This window comes from Sarcophilus harrisii, chromosome 1 (genome assembly GCF_902635505.1).
Source record: "Sarcophilus harrisii chromosome 1, mSarHar1.11, whole genome shotgun sequence".
In the NCBI taxonomy this organism is placed as follows: Eukaryota; Metazoa; Chordata; class Mammalia; order Dasyuromorphia; family Dasyuridae; genus Sarcophilus; species Sarcophilus harrisii.
This window is the reverse complement of record NC_045426.1, coordinates 310,321,439-310,338,824: the sequence shown is the minus strand read 5'-3', so window position 1 is coordinate 310,338,824 and position 17,386 is coordinate 310,321,439. Positions and strand designations below refer to the sequence as shown.

General features: G+C 36.3%; 1 protein-coding gene across 19 annotated transcripts in view; it reads left to right on the top strand.

The window, feature by feature from the left end:
- The window catches only part of RBFOX1 (RNA binding fox-1 homolog 1), a 1,689,737-nt gene that overhangs the window by 639,098 nt on the left and 1,033,253 nt on the right, over positions 1-17,386 (top strand). For 17 of the 19 annotated variants that reach the window (XM_031951810.1, XM_031951238.1, XM_031951046.1 and 14 more), the window contains one exon: positions 14,381-14,428. In XM_031951810.1, the coding sequence (XP_031807670.1) occupies positions 14,381-14,428 (48 nt within the window). Of the gene's footprint in view, positions 1-14,380; positions 14,429-14,754; positions 14,907-17,386 lie in introns of all 19 variants that reach the window. The other 2 variants (XM_031950882.1, XM_031950823.1) reach the window with 1 other exon arrangement.

The following is a 17,386-nucleotide window of genomic DNA, read 5'->3' as shown; positions in this document are numbered from 1 at the left end:
ATTGAAGCAGGAAGTAACCAAGAAATCCTATTCCTAGAAATACTGGAGCATTTGGGGGAAAGAGTGAAATAGTTAATGAAGTGTTACATAGTTTTCTACTTGTAAGAAATACATTTCCCTGAGCTTGTATAGTGTATGAAAAAAATTGATTATCAACTAAGAATTTCTCCAAAGTGTATCAATAAATAGACCAGAAGAAAAGGGGTATAGTCATGTGCTGAAAGTAGAAAGCACTATTCTGCATATTCCATTAATATCCATCTCATGTCAAAGAACATCAGGAAGTCCCAAACACATTGAGTAGATTTCCTGTGTAGGAGTAGTAAGAGTATAAGGGGAAAGACAGTTAAAGAATAGAGGGCATTGAAGAGTTGGGATTGTCATCACTGGAGGAAAAGACTATAATCTACTTACAATCTACTTACATAATTGCTGCTTTGTTTTAGTAACATGAAAACCATATATCATGTAGTATAGAACATGATCATGCTTTTCAAGAGGTTGTGATCACTAATAGTATCCTTAATTATATGCATCAGTATTTTCCATAATTTTTCTTAGCTTGCAATTCAACTCTAGGATGAGTAGATCAAAGTTTAAATGTTATGGATTTTATCATAAGAGATTTTTTTTAATGTTGGCTTTTATGGATCCTTGAAGCAGTAAAGTATATCGGTTCTGCATCCTGAAACTTAGGGGTATACTGTTCAAAGCCAAGTATAAAATTTATTCTCAAAACATTCTATAATGGATGAAAAAAATTATTTACATGAAAAAATTGTGTTTTGGCTAGATATAAAATTAGGTGGTTTGACTAGCTAAGGTTCTTTCCAGGTATAGTCAAGTATTTTATTGAAGAGTATTTCTATCAGCCTAACCATCTGGTATGGTCTTAACCTTTTTCATCCTGCCCCAATCCATCTTCCACAGGGCTGCCAAAGTGATTTTCCCCACAGTATTACAACTTATACAAATTAGCTCTTTTGACTCCCTCTTACTGCTAAGAACAAATAAAACTCTTCTGTTTGGCATTTTAAAGCCCCTCACAGTTTGGTTTCAATCTACCTTTCCAGATGTAAGTAGCCATTTTGTGCATAATAGTTGTTATATGAACAGCCATTTTTCTCCTCTTGTTCTGACTCTGGTTCATAATCATGGGAAAGAGGGGGAAGGCAAAAGAAACCATGGTTTAATTATATGCCATACTCCCTCACTACATGCAGCCCAGCTCCATGCTGAGATGGCTCTAAGGGGGAAAAATAGATGACTACTCTTGCAAAGTCGGAAAATTTAAGGTTTGTAGACAGTGCAGTTTTCATTTCTGAAAAAAAAAAAGGTTGATTACTTAATCTTGTGGAAAGAGCTAATATCCATTGTCCCCCACAAAGTAATGGGCTAAGCCAAGGTGGTGATGACAGAAAATATTGCTTCCCAGGGAACAATATAGTTGGAGGAGTAGATGCAAGTTAAGTGGACAATTCAAATGTCAGTTACCAAGGAGATCTGTGATTGTTTTCAGAAATCAGTAAAGCCCCCATGAATATCATTGTTAGCCCTCCCAAATACTATCCCATCCATAGATGTTTCTCATAAAACACCAAAGCATGAATTTTCTCAAATGCTCATTTTTTCAAATGTGATATGACCTTCTTCTGGAGTCACAGGAGTCATGCGATTCTGAATCTCAACCTCTGTCATTTTCCATTGTGGGACCTTTTCCAGTATGGGTCTCAACTTCCTATTATGTGATGTAGTGAAGTTGGATTAGATCCAACCACACTTGTAGTTTTACTGCTTTAGAGAATTCTCAATACAGAAACTTCCACTGTTAGTGCTGATGTGCATCTTCCCTGAAATTTACAATAAGATCATAGGATCATAGTATCATAGATATAAAACTCAAAGGGACTCCAGCAGTTATCTTAGCCAAGCATTTTATTTTACAGAGGTAACTAGGGCTTGTGGAGTCTAAATGAGGTATCCAAGGTCACACAAGTACTAAGCATTAAAAGTGGAATTTGAACTCAGATTCCTAATTCAATATTCAATCCTTTTTCCTCAGTGCCATGCTGCTTCTCTTTAATCTTAATCTCACATTGCTTCCTAAGGAATCCATCTAGTAGCTTGCCAAGGGTCCCACATCATGAACCTAAATATTCCTGACTCTCAGCCCAACTCTTTATTACATTCTGTTGACATTCAGGGAATCCTATGATTCTTTAATTGGTGTATTTATATTTGCCTTTTTACATATTGAATTCTTGGAGGTAAGAAGTAGGAATCATCATTTTCTGTTTAAACAGCTTTATTTATGGAGTACTAAGATTGTAATAAGGATACCATTTAAGGCAAGATAGCAATAGACAGTTGAATTCACATAGTTTTCATAATCACCTTGTTTCTAGAAAGGGCAGATTTACTTAGAAGAATCTATTCTGCTCATTGAGGGAAAAGTCTGATACCTTCTATCTGCACCAAAACTATCCCTATCTATAATTTTTATTGAGTGCTCATATTAGTGCAGGTACTGGTACAAAGCATACAGTATTCTTAGACCTTGTCTCTCCATCTATTAAATAAGAAGAGTGGATTAGATGAATTCTAAGGCATCTTCTAGTTCCTAGCATTTTATAAACTATGAAACTAGGATCTGTATGCCAAGATAAGGAAAGAAGGATAAATCAATTATGGATAAGTCAACAAAGCATTTATCCAGTGCCTATTGAGTACAAAACACTGTGCTAAATCCTGGGATTTAGAGAAAGACAAAAGATATTCTCTTCCCTCAAGGAGTTCATAGACTAAGATGGGAGACAACTTAAAAATAATTTTGTTTAAATGAGATATAGACAGAATCAAGTAGAAAATATCAGGAGGGAGAAGGCATTAATATTAAGGAGAACCCAAGAAGTCTTCTTATAAAAGTAGGATGTTAGCTAGGACTTGAAAGAAGCCAGTGAAGGCAAGAGGCAGAAACAAGGGTGTGTCTGTGGTGTGTGTGTGTGTGTGTGTGTGTGTGTGTATGTGTGTGTGTGTAAGAATGTAAGAGAAAGAGGAAGGGAAGGAGAGAAAGAGAGAGAGGAGGGGGGAGAGGGGAAGGGGAGGGCAGGAAAGGGAAGGGGAAGGTAGGGGAGGGGAAGGAAGGGAAGGAGAGGGGAGGGGAGAGAGAGAAAGAGAGAGAATGATACTTCAAAAGGAATATTTAATGAAATACCCCAAATCAAGTGATACAATATATTTTCAAACAGAAGGTTTTATATTTGGTATCAGATGAAATAGGGATTGAAGATTATTGGATAGTGGATGAAATAAAAAGGGGGAAAAACCAACTTGCAAATATTCAGAGCTGCTAAACAATAAAATATCTATGGGATTTATGAGTTTTCTATTGCTTGAACTCTATAATTGTAGCAAATATTTGCCAGAAATATAGGAAATGGGAGTTTTAGTCAAGCACAGGTTAGACTAGATAACCTCTGAGTGTCTTTTAACTCGGAGGATGTATTTATAGGGATGTGTGTGTGTGTGTATGCGTGTATATATGTGCAATACTTGTGTATTTTCCCTTTCCCTTGATTTAAATGTTTTTAATATTTTCATAAGAATACAGTATAATTGTCAAGGACCTTTGATTTAATATACTTAAGCAGAATATAGTCCATTTTTAACTAAAATCTTAGAGAGGTACCAAAGACCCTCCATCAAATTAAATCTACTGTCAGAAGCAAAAAGGATGGACCTTTATCTGTCTGACTCCATTTCCTATACTCCCATCTGTTGAGGTCAGGAACCGAATGTTGAGGTGTAGACCACATGTGTTGAGGTCTACATTTGGGATACCTAAATGAAATTAGGGTCTAGTGGCGGGTTTGGGGTACAGGGAGTCAAGCAAAGCTCCCCTGCAACCCCCTTGGATTCGGCGCAAGGATACGGCGGTATATGAGGTCTAGTAGCGGCGCAGATTCCCAATAAAAGCATTTATTGGTCCAGAGAGCTAGATTAATAAAAGAGGTTTATTACTGAGTTTAGAAGTAGGAGATAGGTGAAGGTAGAGATAAGGAGGGCACTGGACAGAGGGTCCAGTGGACAGAGGGTCCTCACATGGCGACCATGTTTGGAATCTCTGCAAAGAGGGGTTCCCAGTGTGGTCCTTTTAAGTCGGAGACTTAGCTGGAGGGGCTTTGGGATGTAGCCCCAGAGTTGGCTCAGAACCGGGTGGGGCTGGGACAGGTTCGGACCTTCTATTGGAATTCAAAGGGACCAGGATTTGTGAGTTAAAGGGTAATTTACATTAGCTAGGGGGGTTGGGAATCAAAGATTGGAATCTTTCCCGCATCACATCCACTACTCCAAAGTTCCACTTCTGTAACACCCAATGTAAATAGGAGAGACATACCTAGTTTTTACCAAACACAGAGAAGAGATATTTAATTAGTATACATAATTCCACAGAAAGAATCCTGGGCTAGAAGTCAGGAAATGATTTGCTACTTAATTCTCTAATTTACATAACTTCTCTGAGCCTGGCTCAGTTACTACATAAATCTGATTTCTCTGACACTGAATGAATGCTTTTGGACTTAGTTTCCTTATCTGTTAAATGGAGGGAGTCTGCCATTCTGCATTACAGGATTGTTATGAGAAGAAAATGAGATGTTAAATATGAGAACATTTGAGGAAGTAAAAGAAAATGCTGTTCCAATATAAGGCGTTATTTCTTTAAGCTAAAAACTGGATCTCCTCAGTTACACAGGTACTGAGTGACTTTCAAAAAGTTCCTTCACCTTTTCATGTTTCAGTTTCTTTATCTCTAAGTAACTTTATTACCAAAAGTATATTACAATTGTATCACAGTTTAGATAATTGCATCCTGAAATCCTTTAGTGCGATAATTAAATGACAATTTTTATTCATAATCTGTATCTAGTCTGCTTTGTTTCTCCACTTGAAGATTTCAAGTTTCAGTTAGATGATTCAATCTGGTGTGGTCATCAGCTCTGTGTTACAGATCCAAAGGACATCATTGTACATTAAAAATCTTCCCTATTCAGGCAGGACAGTTTCACCTTCACATCCTCCCTAAACTAGCCTGCATTTCTTCTTTGTCTTTTTTTTTTTTTCCCTTGCTATTTATAAATCAAAAGGAGTGGTGCTGTTATGCAGCCTTGGCTCCCCCTGATGCAAGCATCTATTCTTATCAGAAGTGTTGGCTTGAGTCTTTCAAGTGCATCTCACATTGTCTCCTGGATTTGGAGTAAAAGTCTCTGAATTCAAATAGTTTTGCCACTTACAGTGACTTTGAGCAAGTCACTTTACTTACCCTGGGCCTTAGTTTCCTTTTTTGTAAAGGCAGAGGGTTGTACTAGATAGTCATGGAGATACCTTCAAGCTTTTGAAATCCTTTTGCACTTGTTTACTTTTTTTATGTTGATTATTCAAATTGTTTATTTTAAATGCAGCTACTTCTGGTACATCAAAAGAGGCTTCTCTGACTTTGTATTTCACCTCACTCCTTGCTCCTGATATGTTGGCAGAACATTTAATTTTTTTTTTTTCCTTTAGAGCTTCAGTGGCTCTATAATTTACACATTATGTTTCAATGAAGAGCTGAAGTGCTGAGATTTGTCCAAAAGGTTAAAAGCCAAAAGAAATACAGGGTTGAGTTTTATTGTTGTCTTTGTTATTGTTTTGTTTTTTATGGGTGTACTGCTGTTTTGACTGCTTGTTTGAATTTCTGCATCCTTACATAAATACAAGTAGAAGCTACTTAGCTGGCAGGAGCCCAAGTGATAAGGCCTGGACTTTTAGAATTTAGGATATTGTTCTTGATTTTATTCCTTTTCACTCATTGGATTTTTAATTCAGTGATTTGTAGAGTGGGAAACTAGTTGAAAAATACTTTTAAAAGAATTCTTTTTTGAAACTCTAGTAGCATTTATTTGTCTGATATAAAAACAAGTATGATTTACAACTGATATGGGTAATTCCATTTACAATTAATTAAAAGGCACTCATTAAGCTCCTACTGTGATGCAAATGCATGGATTCTATTTTCTAGCAGACCCTTGGTTTGGGTCCACTTCTGTGACATATTGCATATACCTGTAGAGGTTTCTCTTCTCCTTTAAATTTAATTTTGAGGAGACCCAGGGAGAGGGGGGAGAGGAGGGGGAATCTGAGTAGGCATAGATCCCAGCTCATTTCTGCTGGCAGATCTGCTGGCAATGACCAAGTTCCGGGCTGCAGCAGCTGCCTGAACAACGCAGGAAAGGGAAGTAAAAGCCATTGGGGGTGGGGAAAGAGGTGATGAATCTAGGATGGAGCATCTGCTATTTTCATTTGGACAGTACCTTCTGGTCCCCTTGAAACAGGCTGACAGTTTGTTCTGTATGATGAACCCTTTCTCCAACCCCCACCCTAATTATCCTTTCATATCTAGGGAGTCCTTCCACACCTTAAAAAATTTAAAGAATTTTTGACCTTGCCTCCGTAACTTGCCCCCTACTAAATTAAATATTATATTAATTTGAATCACTTCAAATTGCTACACACTTCAAATGAGTTTTCCAAAAGGGAAACTTACATACATACATATTTTATATATATATATATATATATATATATATATATATATATATACACACACACATATGAATATATATATATGAATATATATTCACATACATACTCATATGTGCCTTGTGTATGCATGTGCGTACATGCACATAACACATAGCTTGTTACTCACTTTCAAATCTATATATGAGCGAAATTAAGTATTTTAAAAGCTTCCTATATTGAAGTCAGTATACATGTGTATACCACATAATTGAATTGATTTCTCTATGTAATACCTAATGACTTTTGCAAGTCTTTGCCTTCATTTTTTATTTGGACCTCATTTCATAAGGTAAAATACATTGAAAATATGTTTTTTTTCTCTTGGGGATCTTTATGGGCACAGGACTTTTTTTTTTCTCTTTTGTCATGTAAAGTTGATTTTTGCATGGAGAGTCTTTTTTTTTAATCACACAATCATACCATGTCTTGTAAAATTGCTTCTTCATTCATACCAAGTAATTAAGTTTTATTAATTAGAGTATATAGTTCCTTGAGGTTTAGATTTTGAAGAAGCACAAGGATTTTAGCATTTCAGGAAGTTTTTAGTATTAGTGACACGCCTATAATTTTTCCAAGAAGTCTTTGCAAAGTTATTTGCTGCCATCTGCTGGCTATTTGTGATAGTGCATGCAAAAACTAAAATTGAGATCATAATGGGAGGGTAATATGTTTCACTGCAAAAAAAAAATGAATATTCTTTTTATGTATATAGCTTTACCCATGCGGTTTTATAATTTAGAATTTTTTTGTCTTACTTTCACTTTACTGTTAGTGAAAGTTTTTATTCTTTCAAATTAAATTCATAGTTGTGTATTGTTTAGATGGACTTACGTCCCATTGATTAAAATTTCTGCAATTATGACAGACTCATTATCTCTAACAATCTGATCTTTCTCCAGTCATTTTCAGTTGACTTATCCAGGGTAACACAAATAGTAAAAATCTGAGGCCAGTACTTTACATCTTTCTGATTCTTGGACCAGCTCTCTATTCACTGTGCTACCTAGTTGCCCTTCTCCCCAGTTCACAGTAACTCATTAAAAAAAATAATAAAAAGCAAATTCTACTCATATACACAGCTGGGGCTCAAGGAAGACAGGAAGCAGAGTTAAGGGAGAGAGAGAAATCCAGGCAAAAAGATAGTCAGTGAAAATGTGTAGAGTCCTCACAGTGTCTTGTTTGAAGAACACCAAGGAAGCCAGTGTTAATGGATCATACTTTCAGTTTTCCCTTTCCCTTCCTGTGATTTCACTAGAGCAGTGAATTGGAAGCTCTTTATATGAATTCAGATCCACAATCATATATATCTTAGAGGGCATTGAGTAGTTCAGTCAAATTCCCATAATCGCAGAGCTTACCAGTGACAGAGAAGAGATTTGATTTCAGGTTTTTTTTTTTTTCTGATTCCTATCATCCTGACACTAAAGATATCATCACAATTTGATAGTCTTCAGATTTGATACTGCATATTAAAAGCCCATGCTGATATAATGATTTAAGATTTACACAATAAATCCTCATAAATACCTTATAAGATGATTAGGATGTGAGATATATTATCACCATTTTATAGTTGTACAAATTGAGGTTCCAAGAAGTTCAATAATTTGCCAAGAATCATGCAACTTCTAGGTATAGAGAGCAGGATTCCAGCTGTTATGCCTCAGTTTCCCTGCTCACTTTCCCTGAATTGTTTTGCCTTAGTCTTGGCAACCCCCTTTCCTGGCCATTAGGACTGAGAAATTAGGGCTGAGAGCCCTGGCTACTCTAGCATTCCAAACAGTCATAAAACTCCAGATGGCTTATCCCAAATAGTTAGATGGGACCCTCTGAACCAAACTTAGTGTTTCCTAGCTTCTTCCTTCCTAACTTATCAGAATTTATGATTCTTCTTGCTTTACCTCCAGCCAGTCAGAACTGACTTCATGGTCCTTTCCTGGAGTTCCTGCTCACCAGTGCTCTAAACACCACCCCCTTTCTTTTGTTTCCCTGATTGCTGGAGCCCTATAAGAGTCTCTGGAATCCCTGGCTTGTTGCTGAATGCTTTTAGACAAGAATCTAATTCAGCCAGATTGCTAAAATGACTTGGCCAGTCCTACTCCCCATTAACAGCATATTAAAAACCTCTAATCTCTATCTTGCCGCAATTTCTCCAGCATTACACAGCCTCGGGTGATCTACCTTTTAGTCTATATTCTTCCTGCCACCTGTTCTTGATTCTCTTGGGTCAAAATGAATTAATGCCATAAGCATGATAAAGACAAATGCCCCAGTTATAAGAATAAATGTTCTTTGTAAAAATGCCATGTAAAACTTAAGTTTCCCAATATATGGTACAACCTTTTTCAGCAGTAAAGTGTAAACATTTATTGTGTGTGATTTGTTTTCACCCATTGTGAATCAACTTTCAAGAAGCATTTCTTTTGTTTTTGTTTTACAGTAGCAGATTCTTTTGACCTGGGGGCAAAGCAGCAAAAGCTGTTTTGTTGTGATTATTTGTTTTTGGAGGAATAGGAGTGGGCAAATAGAACTTTGACCTTCACACAGACTTAAAGGAATTTGATCTGCAAAGGTTTCTTTTAAAATACACTCTGGAGGACTAGGAGTGCTGGGAAACAGAAGATATATATTTTTTTTCTCAATAGTTTTTTATTTTTCCAAATACTTAGTTTTCAATGTTCATTTCTGTAAAAATTTGTGTTCCAAATTTTTCTCTACACCTCCTTCACCTCCCCAAGACAGCCAGCAATCTGATATAGGTTAAATATGTTCTATCCTTTTAAACCTATTTCCATATTTATCATGTTGTGCAAGAAAAGTCAGACCAAAAGAAAAAAAAAATGAAGAAGAAGAAAGCACAGACAAAAAGGTGAAAATACTATGTTTCAATCTTTATGCATTCTCCATAGTTCTCTCTCTGGCTATGATTGACATTTTCCATTTCAGATTTATTGGAAATGCCTTGAATTACCACACTGTTGAGAAGAGCCAAGTCCATCACAGTTGATCATCACATAATCTTGTTGTTACTGTGTACAATGTTTTGCTGGTTCTGCTCATTTCACTCAGCATCAATTTGCATAAATCTTTCCAGGCTTTTCTGAAATCAGCCAGCTCATCATTTCTCATATACCATAACTTATTCAGCCATTCCCCAACTGATTGGCATCCACTCAATTTCTGGTTCCTTTCCACTACAAAAAGAGCTGCTACAAACACTGTTGCACATATGCATCCTTTCCCCTTTTTATTACCTCTTTGAGATATAGATCCAGTAGTGAAACTGATGGTTCTAAGGGTATGTATGGTTTTATAGCTATTTGGCCATAGTTCCAAATTGCTCTCTAGAATGGTCAAATCAGAGAAATAGTTATTGATGCTATGGTTATCATGGTTTATTTTTGAGGTGAATATGAAAAAGACCTTATGGATTTAAATATTCAATGTCTGTTTCATAGACCTGAGAATAGCTCTGATAACTTTAAGTACCTAAATGGGACAGACAAGGAATTCAAAACTTCCTTGAATGGACCTGGAAAGGAGGAAAACCCAGGGTGGAATGTTTTTAAGTAAATAGAAAAGAAAGAGATCTGAATGTAGACCCACTAAGGACCAAAGCTTTCATATTCAGAATCAGTACCCTCCTCATCTCCACTTTATAGATTCCCATAATTCCTTTAAAACTTAGTTTGGTTGATGCCTCATATATTCAATTACTTCAAGCTATTGTTTGAAATCACCCTTATAATTACTTTGTATTTTTTTATCTATATATATTCTATAGATCCCTAGCAGAATATACTGTAAGTTATTTAAGAGTAGTTTTTATCTTTGTTTTTTAGTTTGTTTTTAAATATTATCTGTCTTTACAGCATGTGGGTATAGTACAATGCCTTGCAAATAATAGAAGTTTCATGAGTGTTATTTGAACTGAAATGAATTATTATTTTATTTCATTGTGTTGTGCTCCATAAATACCTTCACTGAGTAAGTGCTCTGTTACTTTGTCTGACCTTGTTTTAATGAAATATCCACAAATCATATAGTGTCATCTGTGATTAATGTATGACAGACAAAAATAAATTATAACTTCTAAACTCATGACTAGGGAGAAGCTATTGGCATCATTTTGGTAATAATTATATACTGCTTTTAGGTTTTGAAAGTGCTTTACATATATTATCTCACTTCATTGTCACTAGAACCTCAGGAGGTAAATACTATTATAATCCCAGTTTAATAGGTGAAAAAAAAAAATGAGACTGAGAGAATCTAACAGACTTGTTTAGTTTTAATGTCTGAAGAAGATTTGAACACAGGTTTTCCTGAGTTGAGATCCAGTATCCTCCTCACTGAACCACCTAGCCACTGAAATGGGACTTCCTGAACCTTAGAAATTGAAAATCCACAAGGAAAAAGAAAACTTAAGAGTCTCACTGATCAGACATCTGTGTCCCACTGGCATATTTTATAAATTCCAAGTCAAAAGAAGTATGGATTGGATAAGTTGAACATGCATCAGCTATATAAGCAAACTGTCCTGCTTCTTTTCACTGACCTTCTCTAATTTATAATTATCATCAACATCTCAGTTCTCATTTTAAAAGCATAAAGACTCACTTCCAAAAGCACCTGAATCTATTTGGGTACACAGGCAAAGGATTAGCCGACCCTGGCCTTTTGTAAAGGAATCACTTTCCTCTGCTGAGTCTTAGATCTCAGCATATTAGTTTCTTATCCAGGCCATCCTTTCCTTAGTGATAAATGGCAAAATACCCAGAATAAAGGATAACCACAGGAAGCTTCTTGTTCTTTGTCTGAATTTGCCATGGCTGCCTTGAAACAATCAGTCCTCATTCTCCATCCATTCACGTGGACCTTTGGCCATTATACACTTAGGGTTAACTGTATGATGCGAATGCACAAAACCAAGATAGTAGGCATGTGCTTTTGAGTGACCCACATTTTAAGCCTCTGTGTTCCTGACCTATAGGACCCATCCGAAACAGCTAAATCACAAAAGAGGAAGAATTCTACAAGGAATGACCAGCTTCTGAAAAATGCATCAATGTCAGAGTATTTTGATGTCCAAAAGGAACTCAGTCTAAAGACATATGGAAGGGAAGCTTTAAAAATAGATTTTTTTCTAAACCATATTAAATTAAATCTAGTCAGATTATTTTTCTTCTTTCCATCCTTCTTTCCTTTCTTTTTTCCTCCATCTCTTTCTGTATGTCTATCTTTAATCTCTTATCTCTCTCTCTCTCTCTCTCTCTCTCTCTCTCTCTCTCTCTCTCTTTCTCCTCTCTCTCTCCTCTCTCTCCTCTCTCTTCTCTCCTCTCTCTCTCTCTCTCACACACACACAGAATGCTTGTTAGCTTGTTGCTAGCAGGTTAGGTAGGAGTTAATTAGAGATCTAAGTGTAGAAAGGAGAATTATTGGTTTCTTTAGGGAAATTTAATGTTTGTCCAGAAATACATGGCTCAGAATTCAGACTTGGGGAGTTGAACTATTTTCCAAGCTAAATCATCAAGTTGGAATGAAGTATTTACTTGACTACTTCTCTTCTGGAAAAGGTCAGGTCATAGACCATCCAGAGATACCAGATATACAAGGCATGATACCAACAATAATTTGTTACTGCAAAAGTGACATTTTCCCAATTTGGTCCAACATTGTTCAAAAGCAAAATGCAGTCCCCCGGGGTGCCAGCAGTGTTGATCTGAAGGATGACAAACCAACAATATCATCTAAATAAAAAATCCAGCATGGGTTTAGTAAATTAATCCTGACAAGAATAAATTGAATAATCTTGGGGAAATGGCAAGAGTGCTGATTGGGCCAGATGGCTTTGTATGTTGTTGGCCTGGTCTTCAGTGGCAGATAAAAAACCAGCTCTTGGTTTATTTATGTAGTTAGTTAGTTGATTAACACCTGCCACTTTCGCTGACTGAATCTAAATCTGATCCAGGCTACTCCTAGAAAATCCATCCGATTTCCAGCAGAGGAGAGAAAGCAAATACAAGCATCCTAGAGTGAGAGTGATGCAACAGATACCTGAGAAGAGGTTGTCACCTTGTCTCTAGAATAATAACTTTCATCTCAGAGAAGTCTGCGTTATTTTCATCACTCCCATAATGTGTTAATCTGCCATTACTCGCTTTCCTTAGCAGACATATTTGAGGGGAGCTCTTCTTAGGAAAAGCCCAAAGTGCATTATATGAGCCTTTATTTCTCTGAGACTATAAATTTTACATCCTTCTGATGTTTTCGGGTATGCTCTAACCTGAGGAGGGGAAGCAAATTAAAACAATTTCATCTCTTAAGCCTTGGGGACAAAATTAAGCCCCTGAAGGGAAAAGAGGGATATGTGGCTTAAATCAAAACTTCTTAAACTCTATATGGGGTCTCATAATTGAATGTGGGGGTCATGAAATTATGAGTTACTATCAGTAAATGTTTGGTTTCTGTACCTATTTTATATACCTATATACCTTGGGTTATATAACAATTTTTTGGTTGAAAAGAGGTCGAAGTAAAAAAAGTTCAAGAAGCATTGGTCTAAATCAGGGATCCTCAAACTTTTTAAATAGGGGGCTAGTTCACTGTCCCTCAGACTGTTGGAGGGCCAGACTATAGTAAAAACAAAAACTTTGTTTTGTGGGCCTTTAAATAAAGAAACTTTATAGCCCTGGGTGAGGGGGATAAATATCCTCAGCTGCAGCATCTGGCCCACGGCCGTAGTTTGAGGATCTAACCTGGAGATCTACACTCATCACCATACCTGATGAATGGTCCTCTGTGCTTGCATTTAATGGAACTGAGTGTTTAGTGTTTGTGCTATTTCCTTTTGGGAGGAAGGTCATTTAGAAATGTAAGTTTTTTGTTTTTGTTTTTCAAAATTGCCTCTTACAACAAACTTTTTGTTGCTGGTATAGTTTCAGTCTTTTTTGGTCCACACACGTGATTTCATCAGTGTAGGAATTGTTGAAGCTCCTTCCTAGATTCTTCAAGAGTTGCATGGGGGGGGGGGGAGAGTTCTTGCGTGCCTTGCCCCAAATCACCCAGTCATTTTGTGTCAAAAGGACTTGAACCCAGATCTTCCCAATGCCAGAGCCTTCCTTATGGCCACAACTGCATGCTGCTTCTCACTTTGCAGTTAAGTCTTACTAAACAACATAGTATCTTTGGGTGCATATGCACCAGAGAGTCAGTAACTTGGATCTACTTCTTAATGATTACTTCAGAGAATCAGTGAAATTTGAAGAACGAACAGGAATAAATGCATCTATATTCTTGGTTTAAATGATAAAACATGGCATAAAAACTTTAGTAGATATAGGTTTATAGATTTAAGAGGTAAGGGAGTGTAGTTAGATGAATCCATACAGAAAAGTGTCTAAGGTTAAATTGAGGAAGACATTGCCTCTCTTTAGTAACAGCGATTCCAGACGTGAAAGTCAACTTCACGATGGCATTTTATTTTATGAGCTGATTCCAGCATTTCTCTGTGGTCTCTGAGCCATAGCTTTTGACTTCACCCCACATGTTTCTAATAAGGCTTTCATAAGCCCTTGGTAAGTCAACTATGCGAATGTGAAGGTATATGCCACCCTCATGCACAATAAAGGGTAATGATTCAAAAAACAACTCTGGTTATTTGATGCCTTTTTTAAAGTTACAGTTCAAAAACACTGCTACTTGTCCTCTGACTATGACTGACCAGTGGTATTTCTTTCTCTCCCCCATCTGCTTCCAGGATATTAAAACAGATTGCAATTCCTGCGTGGAAGTAGAGGACAGAAAAGTAAGTCACCATTTTTAAATATATATTTTTTAAATATCCTGTATGACAAATGTATGTGTTTAAGGAAAAACATTGCCAGAAAAACTTTGTTGTGGGTGAGTCAGATTTTAATTAGACAAATTCAAGGAAAGTCTATTCAAAAGGTTAAATCTGTTTTTCTACAATAATCAATATGACACATCTTAAATGAAAACCATTTATAGGAATTAAGTATAAAAAGCATTAAAAGTGCTTATATTTGTTGTAAGTTTTCACTCGAGCCAGTTTTAAAAGGTGACTCCTTAATATTCTAATTTAATTTGCTTTTTATCCATATGATGATACAGACAATTTGCTGAGTGTGTACCACTCAGCAGTCTACTGGCATTCGATCCTTATGCCTGATTCCTGCCCTTTGGCATTCATTGTCCCAGAAATTCCAAGACACCTCACACAGTCACTGACCATACTGTGGACAGCCAGCACATGCCACAGCCAGGTAATTATCTCTAGGATTCTACTTCCTAGATTTCTGTTTTTATTTTCCATCTTTTATCTTTGGAGGCCATAATGTGAACACCATGAGGGAAAAGCAATTGATAGATAATCATGTATTACTTTAATTCTTTTATGACTTTTCTTACTCACAAGTTTTCCTATGGATATTCCTTTAACATCTCAGGTTTTATTTCCATAGCAAGGACACATACACATACACACACACACACACACACACACACACACACATGAAGAATGCCTACTATAATTTTGGGGCTTTACCTCCACCTTGCTACTCAAATATGTCCCCATGTCAACCCCTCATCCTTCCATTTCCTAGTTCAGAGCTCCTATCATTTTTCATTTGTAATACTGCAATAGGTCTCTAGTTAATCATCTCCCCCATTTTGAGATCTCACTTCTCCAAAGTATCTTTTCAAACAACTAGGAAATAATTTCCCTAGTGTATAGTTTTGAATTTCTCTGGAGAAAATCCTTTAGGATCTCTCCATTACTTAAGAATAAAATGCAAGCTCTTTAATCCAGCATTTCAAACCCTCTCCTATCTGATATCATCCTACCTTTTCAGGTAGATTTCACATTACTCCACTCCCCTTTATGCATGCTATGTTCTAGACAAACTGGACCAAAAAAGTCATTTTCTAAACTACATGTGTCATCTCCTCCCCTTATTCATTTTCATTCTCCTCCCCATCATCACTGAAACACACTCTATCCCTTTCTCTGCCTTTGAGATTCCTTCTCTTTTCTCAGTTACACCTCTGTGAAAAATCTTTCTCAATTCATTTTTCTATCCCAACTGAAACTGATCTCTCAATATTCATATTACCCTAAAAATATTTTATATGTCATCTTTGCTCCCTCTATATCCTACCTTGAATTAATGCTTATTTGTGTAGACAACCTATCCCACCTCTTGGAATATAAATATAAAGAATAAGGGAAGGGCGAAGAGATTTTCATTATTATATCACAAGGACCTATCACTGTGTTTTGCAAGTTATTATCCTTGATGAATGTTTGTAAATCTTTTCTTACTTGGTTCTAGTAATCCTTTTTTAGCCTGCCTTGTTCCATGTCCCCTTTGACCACATTATCCACTCAGCACTTAGGACATTTCCTCTTCCCAAGTACTGCTTCAGACAGTATTCATATTGGTTCATTGACTTATGCAGATTAAAAATAATATTAATTAAGATTCAAATTGACCTGAACTTACCTGGGAGATTTTATTTTAGAAAGTGATATCGGTAAAAAATCTGTAAAAATACAAATAAAAAGGCAGTTCACATCATTGATTACTGTATCCTAGTTTATGTGTATTGAATATAAACATCCAAGCCTATTTCCTGTTTCTTAAGAGGTTAGTAAGGAAAATTAATAAGTAATGCATTTTCCAAATGGGAATTAGGGAAGGAACATTTATAAATGAATTACATGTAGGAATTTAATATAAAAGACAAAAAGAGGAACTTTTCCCTAAAAGTCTAAACATATTAATTCATCAAATGGGAAAGTGAGTGAGTGTGTTGGGGGGAAAGGGCTGTGTGTGTATGTGTGTGTATACCTAGAATCAGGTTGATTAAAAACCTGTTAATATAGAAACTCTTTCATTAGTAGAGATCAGTAACTTGTCTGGGAAATTGAAATAATAATGGTGTGGGGCACTAAAAGATAATTAATTTACTTAGGATCCCACTATTGGTATGTGGCAGCAGAACCATTTTGAACCTACGTCTTCCTCTCTTGGAAGCCAGGCCTAGGCCCTGTGCCTTGCTGACTCTTTATTAGGGGGACTGGGAGAGAACGAGGGGTCAAAATAATACTAAACAATAAATTAGATTCTATTATGTGTCTCACAAAAGTGACATGGTATAGCAGATGAAGAGCCTCAAAAAAACTAGGTTCAAACCCTTTTCCTGAAAAATACTAATCTTGTGGTCCTGAGCTTGCTTTTCTTGTCCTTTTAATAACACAGACAACTGTTTTAAATCTATTAGTTTCAGAGGAAACACTAATTTGCCTTGGAAGAAGGAATTTTAACATTGGGAGCTCCCTATATCAATGAAGTCACAAGTGCTTTCCAAAAAGTTAAGATTGTGTCATATTTCTTGGTATTAGATTTTCTTCAGTCTCACTTTCTGACACCAACGGACGTGGGAATTTCACACATTTATTAGAAAACTTTCCTTCTTCTCTATATTAATTTCTCTTTTCAGCAGCAATGTGACTTTAGATTTGAACAGAGGCCAGTCTATTTATTATAACATGCTTCCTATGTGGTCCACTTTGAGGAAAACCATTTTAGAGGAAAAGGAGAAATGCAAATGACTATGATATTTTCTGCATCATAGACTGTTTTCATTGGTAACAGATTTATATGTCCAGGTTTCTCAAAGTCAAGTCAACAAGCATTTATTAAGCATCTGCTTCTGCAAGGCATTATGCTAATCTCCAGAG